The 7,983-nt window shown below is 40.5% G+C and overlaps 1 protein-coding gene across 2 annotated transcripts in view; it reads right to left on the bottom strand.

The window, feature by feature from the left end:
* Positions 1–2,060: 2,060 nt before the first annotated feature.
* The window catches only part of AQR (aquarius intron-binding spliceosomal factor), a 121,117-nt gene continuing 115,194 nt past the window's right edge, over positions 2,061–7,983 (bottom strand). For both annotated transcript variants that reach the window (XM_003418728.4, XM_064292219.1), the window contains 2 exons: positions 5,773–5,886; positions 2,061–2,722 (listed from right to left, as the gene is read on the bottom strand). In XM_003418728.4, coding sequence (XP_003418776.2) covers positions 2,348–2,722; positions 5,773–5,886 — 489 coding nt within the window. In that variant the 3' untranslated portion in view covers positions 2,061–2,347. The remainder of the gene's footprint in view (positions 2,723–5,772; positions 5,887–7,983) is intronic.

The following is a 7,983-nucleotide window of genomic DNA, read 5'->3' as shown; positions in this document are numbered from 1 at the left end:
AATTATGTAATAGACTATCTGGCTAGATCCTTACTGTGGTAACTAATAGCTTCATCCCATGAGACCTAGGTTTCCCAGTGTAGTTTCCTTGGCATTTCACTCCCTCAGAATCAACTTGAAGGCAACGCGTTTGGAGTCCTGGTGACACAGTGGTTAAAGAGTTTGGCTGCTAACCAAAAGGTCAGCAGTTTAAATCTACCAGCCACTCCTTGGAAACTCTACAGGGCAGTTCTACTCTGTCCTATAGAGTTGCTATGAGTTGGAATCGACTCAACAGCAACAGGTTTGGTTTGGTATTATCCCATCGTTTTCATTTCCCTTCTCACCTGTTATGGATTGAATTGTGTCCCTCCAAAACATGTACTGTAAATCCTAACCTCTGTGCCTATGGTTCTAATCTCATTTGGGAATGGGCTACCTTTATGTTAATGAGGCAGGATTAGTATAGGGTGTATTTTGAGTCAATCTGTTTTGAGATAGAAAATAAATTAAAACAAGCAAGCTAGGCAAGCAGAGATGGGGGAACAGACATGCCAAGCCACATGAAGATTGCTCAGGAGCCGAAGCTCAGAAGAGACAAGGACCTGCCTCTAGAGCTGACAGAGACAGAAAGCCTTCCCCTAGAGCTGGCACCCTGAATTTGGACTTTTAGCCCCCTAAACTGTGAGAAAATAAATTTCTGTTTGTTAAAGCCACCTGCTTGTGGTCTTTCTGTTATAGCAGCACGAGATAACTAAGACATCACTCAACATCTACGCAATTGTCCTGATGTAGTAAGACACACTGTAAAATGAGAGTGTCTAAATCATTTCCATGACAGTTTGGTAGAGTTGAGCAAGCATCAGTAACTCAAAAATCTCATTGACTCAACCTGATTTTCTGGGTTTAATTTACGAGTTACTCCTTCCAAACGTCAGCATTAGGAGCATTTCAATGTCAGTGTGCAGTCCTTGTGCATTTCTCTCTTCACAGGTTCCTGGGACATGGTCATGTCTATAGGGAGATGTACTAGAGGAGACTCTTTGGGGGAAAACGCTCCCCTAAGCTACTCTCTCTAGCAGATGATCAGCTAGTGGACAATTTCCCCTTCCCATATACACATACCCATCTCTTTTTCACAGCTCTGGCCACCAGGCCCAGGGACCATACAAGCTAACATTCCTTGTCAGAAAACTTTAGTCACACTAGCTATAAACCTAACATTATTGCCTCATTTATGTGGACAGCAGAATCATCTTAGTACGGTGCTTCTTTACAGAGTGTGTATGAATCAACTGGGGACTTTGCTAAAAAGCAGATTCAGAATAAACAGGTCTGCGGTAGGGCCCAAACTTCTGCATTGCTAACATGTTTCCATACAATGCTGACACTGCTGGTTTGCAAACCACACTTAAGTATCAAGGTCCTAGCACCTTTGCCTTCTCCAAATTTGGAGCATATTTTAGCTGAAGGTGTCCTTGTGGGAAATGCAGGATCTCTGGACTGGAGAATTCCACCCTGCACAAAGGGGCTGTTTGCTGGCTGTAACTGCTGGGACTCAGGATCCTGCCTCCTACCCAGATCTATTCGCCAGATTCTTCCTAGTTAATTGAACGGCCAATCCTGGCTCAGCCTCATCAGCCTTGCCTGAGGCACTCTGCCAGCAACCCAAACATCTGTGGCGTGGAGCACTTGCTAAAAATGTAGATTCCTGGGCCCTATCCCTGCAATTCTGATACCTTAGGTCTGCAGTGGCTCCAAACACCCGCAGTTAAACAGACAGCCTAGATGATTCTAATGCAGGTGGCATCAGGAACCATTCTGAGATTCTGGGGAAGGAAATGTATGAAATCTCTTTGATGGATTGGAGAAATCTATATCCTATGGTCGCTGAAGCCTTTATATCAAAGAAAAGACACCATAGAGAGGTGCGAAAAAGAAAAAAGGACTTCAGTATCTGATACTACGATAGAAGAAATAATTTCCTCCCCATTTGGACAAACTGTCAAAGCTTTTATGGTTAATTTCAATATATTCTGTCTTTTTCCTTGGAGAAGTTCCTTAAAAATGTGCAGTATGTCTGTGTATTCTATAGAAAATCCTTTTAATGCCAGTATGATTACAGATACAGTCCATTAATGATCAAAATATCAAGGAAATGGCTATTTGCCCTCTGACTAAACAAATGAAACAGCAGTGTGTGTGGGTACATGTACATTTTTAAAAAATATATCCAAGGAGACAAACATTGAAATCAGTTAATAAAAATAAGGAATGAACATTTTAATCAGTGCCACAGGAAATGGCAGAAACAAATGTAAAATGCAAAAGTAACTTCACTTAGGCCTCTGTGAAGAAAATGTCCTCTCTAAGAAGGGTTGCCATTTGGCTGCTTGGTCTCTGCTGGGGCAGGTGTGGCATCTTCAGGGGCATGAGCCTTTGTCGGTGCAGTGACAGACGCTGCCACAGCAGCAGTGATCTCTGCTGGCGCAGCAGTGGCTTCTGGGTCGGAGCTGGCTGTCTGACTGGGGGTGGCCTCAGCTCCACCTGGAATGATCTCGGCTAAATCCGGGGTGGTCTCAGTTTCAGAGGCTGATGTTTCTTGACTGGAGCTGGTATCTGCTGAACTGTGTAGAACGTCCCCTTGAACAGGTGGGGTCTCTTCTTCTGTTTCCAATTCTGTTTCCTGACTTTGAACTTCCTCACCTTCTTCTACCATAGCAGGAGGGAGTTGCAATAAAGTCTAATGAAAAAGAAGACAACGTCAATGTGAATTCAAATGAAAAAACACTGTGATTTACAATGCCAAGTTCTCACATTATGTTCCTAATAGATACTGTTCACACCAGAGCTCTACTCCAAAACACGGAGCAACTCTCACTGGCAACAGTGGCCTAGGTTTTGCTGACCCCACAGAATATGCCTACCTGTATGTCACATATTAATGATCAAAGTATGTATTAAACCTTCAGAGATGAAAACTACACAAAAAGAGGCTGTTAGATATTTTAGCAAAGAAATTTGCTGTAACATTTCTGTGAAAAACACTGGCTGATTAGGACTAATGGGCACATGAACTCAAGCAAAGACCAACTCTAGTCAAGAAGTCCTGTGGAGGGGTAGTGACGAGCCAAGCCTTGAGGCAAGGCCATGGCAGGGAGGGAGCAGCAGGCAACAGGGCTCTGCCCTCGCTCAGATCAGAAAACTGGTGCAGATCTATATGCTGGGCCTATGGCACCCCATGGCACCTAGAGCTAAGACTTGGCTTCTCTCCTTAGGGAGTGTTTATCTTGTTGGAGACTGAAAAAATGATTTTTTAAGGGCCACTTACAATAGTAGCAAAAATACACAATGCTTAGCAATAATGCTATCAAAATATGTGTAAGGTTTGTATGCTGAAAACTAGAAAATGCTGATGAGAAAATTCAAAGGAGATGTAAAAAAATAGATACCATATTCATGGAATGCAAGACTGAATACTGTTAAGATGTTAGTCTTCCCAAATTGAAGGTTTATAAATTCAAAATAAATCTACACAAAATCTAAGTTTTTTTGGGGGGGGGGGCGGAGGGAGGGGTGTAGAAATTGACATGCTGATTCTAAAATGTATATATACAAAAGCAAAGAAACTAGAAAAGCCAAAACAGTTTTGAAAAGGAACAAAGCTGAAGAACTCACATTACTTAATTTCAAGATTTATTATAAAGTACCATAACGAAGGTAATGTGGTGTTGGCCAAAGATACACAGATCAACAGAACAGAACAGATCCTAGAAACAGAGGCCCGCGTATATGGTACACTGATTTTCAAGTAAGATAACCAGGCAGTTCAACAGAGAAAGAGGAGTCTTCTCAGCAAACGGTGCTGAAACAACTGGATGTCCACATGAAAATGAATAAAACCACCCGTACTATGCGCCATATAAAAAACTAACTCAAAATGTCCCATTGCACTAAATGTCAAACCAAACGTAGAAAACTCCTCGAAAAGAACGTCAGGGAAAATCTTCATAACTTTGGGGTATGCTAAGATTTTTTAGGACATAAAAAGCATGAATCATAAAGAACAAATTGATAAGGTGAACTTCATCAAAATTTAAAACTCTTGGAAATATTCTGTTAAGAAAATAAAACAAAAAAATTATAGACTTGGAAAAAATTGTAGTAAAACACATATTTAATATTTGTAGCCAGAATAAATTTTTAAAAACTTTCTAAACTCAATAAAGCAAATAACCCAATTTAAGAAATGGGCAAGAAATCTGGACAAATCCTCAAAGAAGATATAAAGATGTCAAATAACCACATGAAAAGATTCTCAAGATCAATAATCATTAGAGAAACACAAACCGAAACCACAATGAGACCACTACACACCTTATTAGGGGAATGGCTGAAATAAAAAAGACCAGCCATACCAAGTGTAGGTAAGGATGCTGAACAACTAGAACACTCATACACTGCTTGTGGGAATATAAAATGTTACAACCACTTTGGAAAATAGTTCGGCAGTTTCTGAAACAGTAAAAATATGCCAACCATATTATCTAGTCATTCACTGCTAGGTATTATGCCCCAAAGAAATAAAAGCCTATGTCCACACAAAGAGTTGCACAAGAATGCTCACAGCAGCTTTATTGGAAATCGCCAAAAACTGGTGTCATGGATTGAATCATGTCCCCCCAAAAACGTGTGCATCAACTTGGTTAGGCCATGATTCCCAGTTTTGTGTGGTTGCCTTCCATTCTGTGGTCGTAATTTTATGTTGAGAGGATTAGGGTGGGATTGTAACATCACCCTTATTCAGGTCACCTCCCTGATCCAAGGTAAAGGGAGTTTCCCTGGGATGTGGCCTGCACCACCTTTTATCTCTCAAGAGATAAAAGGGAAGAAAGCAGACAGTTGAGGACCTCATACCACCAAGAAAGCAGCACCGGGAGCAGAGCACATCCTTTGGACCTGGGGTCCCTGCACCTGAGAAGCTCCTTGACCAGGGGAAGATTGACAACAAGGACCTTCCTCCAGAGCCTACAGAGAGAGAAAGCCTTCCCCTGGAGCCGACACCCTGAATTTGGACTTGTAACCTACTAGACTGTGAGAAAATGAATTTCTCTTTGTTAAAGCTATCCACTTTTGGTATTTCTGTTATGGCAGCACTAGATGACTAAGACAAGTGGAAACAATGCAAATGTCCCTCAACAAATGAATGGGTAAACAAATGACGGCACAGTCATACAATGGCATACTACTCAGAAATAAAAAGGAAAGAACTATCTATACACATGATAAATGAATGAATCTCAAAAAAATTATGTTAAATAAAAGTAGCTGGGTGGGGGGAAGAGTACATACTATACAATACTATTTACTTAAGTTTCTAGAAAATGGAGGCTAATCTATAGCAACAGAGTACAGACTGTTGGTTGCCTAGGGGCAGCGAGGGAAGGGGTGGTGAAGGACGGAGGGGGAATTACTAATGGGCACAAGGAAACTCTCAGGGAGAGTAAATATGTTCTTTATCTTGACTGTGGTGATAGTTTCACAGATAAACACTTAGGCCAGAACTTACCAAACTGTATACTTTGAATATGTGTAATTTACTGCATGCCAAATATATCTACATAAAGGATGTTTAAGAAATATGAATGTATTTATGTAACCATGAACAATCACAGTCAATTCTAGTTTAGTTGCTTTTCTACAAGGACTCGAATACTTCAAAGATTTATTCTGCAAAAGAGAAGATTCTTCTTACACCAAGAAAAATAAAATATTAATTCAGAGAAGACTCACCTGATGATAGTGATGTGTAGTTTGTATCAAATGCATGTACATGTTGTACACAAAGTTTGCCATCTGCGGCATATTCTTTATTATCTGTACTTCATGAGATGGTCTCTCTCCATTCTAGAAGAAGGCAAAAAGAAAGTATACAGTGAAACACCCTAAAAACTAACATTTCAATTGAAGCCCAGGTCTCTATCTTAGCTACAAACACCATTAGGGCAAGAGGACATAAGACACAAGCAACACGGGTGTCCAAGAGAAACGTCCTGAAGAGTAGTGACACAATTCAGATTTAGAAAAGCTAGAGTCTAGGAGTACAGGTTCACTATGAGTCACAACTGACTCCACGGCAGTGGGTTTAGAGTCTAGGAGAGCAAAGAGTTGCCAGTTTTTAATACAGTTTCCTGCTGGCAAACAGAAGGCAGCTGTAGTCAATAAAGCTATGTAGAGAATCGGTAAGGGGTAAGGAATCATTTCAATAGAAAGAAAAATCAACACGTCTAAAGTAGTGGTCTCCGGCACTGTTTATGCCCCAAAGGGAGTACACGAGATAATTCAGAACTATTTTAACTATTCTTCCTGTTGACGTTTTCTAAAAAATAATAAGATTTACTATTATTTAATATATAGGTTGTTAGTCTGGGGTGAATATTCAAGAGTTTTTTTTAACTAATAAAGTATATGATTAAAATTTTTGGCAAATTTTGTATAGACTTTGTGGTGTCCATCAGAATTGCCTAAGGAGTTTGTAAAACCGCAGACGTTCCAGCCCCTGGAGATTCAGCTTCGGCAGATCTGGGGTAGAAGGAGATTATTCTGACGGAGTAGTTCTGACAGTACTCTGAGAAACACTGCTCTGTTAATGTAGGCAAAACAGTAAACTAAAGGAAAAAATACAAGATTTGCACCTTCTTCCTAAACCACCCTAGAATAAAGATTAATTTTTTTGTCATTAAAATGTTTATAAAGTCTTCCTCTTTCTTATTATAGGAATAATTCAGAAAACTTATTCTAAGAAAAAGGATTGTACTTTAAAATAAGAAATTATTTAAAGCATAAAAAGTTAGAAATAGCACATTAAATAGTATTGTTCAGAATTAAGCAGGATGGCTGTATTACATGTATGCGGGTGTCCCTTTTGATACTGATCCCTTTTTGCAATCCTTACAACTTCCGTGTGCACAGATGCCATGCTATATTATGTCTTCAATTCTGAAATATTGCCTTCAAAACACAAGGTTTTCTTGTTTTGTTTTGTTTTCTGGTGGGCGCTGCCTCTCCTGAGATGCGTGCTAACTGCTCAACCCTTCCATCCCCCACACTGTCACTAGAGCAGAAGATGAGGAGATGTTCTCAGCCCTCAGCCCCCAGGGGCTTGAATCCATGAGTACTGTGGAAAGCAGCAGTTTCCCAGCTTTCTGTTCACTGGTATAGCCCGAGGTAGCCTCCAGGTTATGTGCCTGGAGTCCTCGTATGGGAATCACCTCACGAGTAGGTTAAACATGAAGGCGCCTAGGCTATGCCACAAACCGCTTGTCAGGAATCAGCCTGTTTAACAATCAGTTCACAAAAGACTGAGAACTGGAGAACTTTAGGGTGCATCCAGACTTCAGAGGAGATACTCGAGGTTTTAACGATCCCAACCATCATTATCTTTCCACCCTGTTCTCCCTATTCCCCCACAGCAGCATTTAAAAAAAGGGGGAGGGGCAGTTAAACATACGTATTTAGCATTATTATAAAACAAACATACATCATTTACTTTTTTTTAAGGTGGTGGGATGAAGAACTGTACCATGAACATTTAAGGACATACTGTTAAATGAAAAATGCAAAGTCAAAAAGTATGCTACCCTTTGTGTAAGAAAGAATATAAGGAAATACAAAGGTTTCTGTACTCCTTCGTGGCAAAAGGAATACAAGAAGGATAAACTAGAGAGACCGGTTACTTACGGAGGGTGGAGGGGGGAGTGGTAAAAAAAGGGTTAGAAAGCGGGTAGCGGGGCAAGGAAGGAGTGGTATGTCTCTGTCTATCCCTCCTTCACTCCCCAGACTGTAGACTTCTTAAGGGTTCATCAGTTAGTTAGAGAAGTTCTCCTAACAAAGCTGAAGACAGGCAGCGCATACAATGATTATGAACATGGACTCTGGAGTCAAACTGCTTGGATTTTCAAAAACTGGGCCCTACACCTATTAGATGTGTGGCTGAGCTACTTA

Source organism: Loxodonta africana, chromosome 10 (assembly GCF_030014295.1).
Source record: "Loxodonta africana isolate mLoxAfr1 chromosome 10, mLoxAfr1.hap2, whole genome shotgun sequence".
Taxonomy (NCBI): Eukaryota; Metazoa; Chordata; class Mammalia; order Proboscidea; family Elephantidae; genus Loxodonta; species Loxodonta africana.
This window is presented reverse-complemented; position numbering and strand designations above follow the sequence as displayed.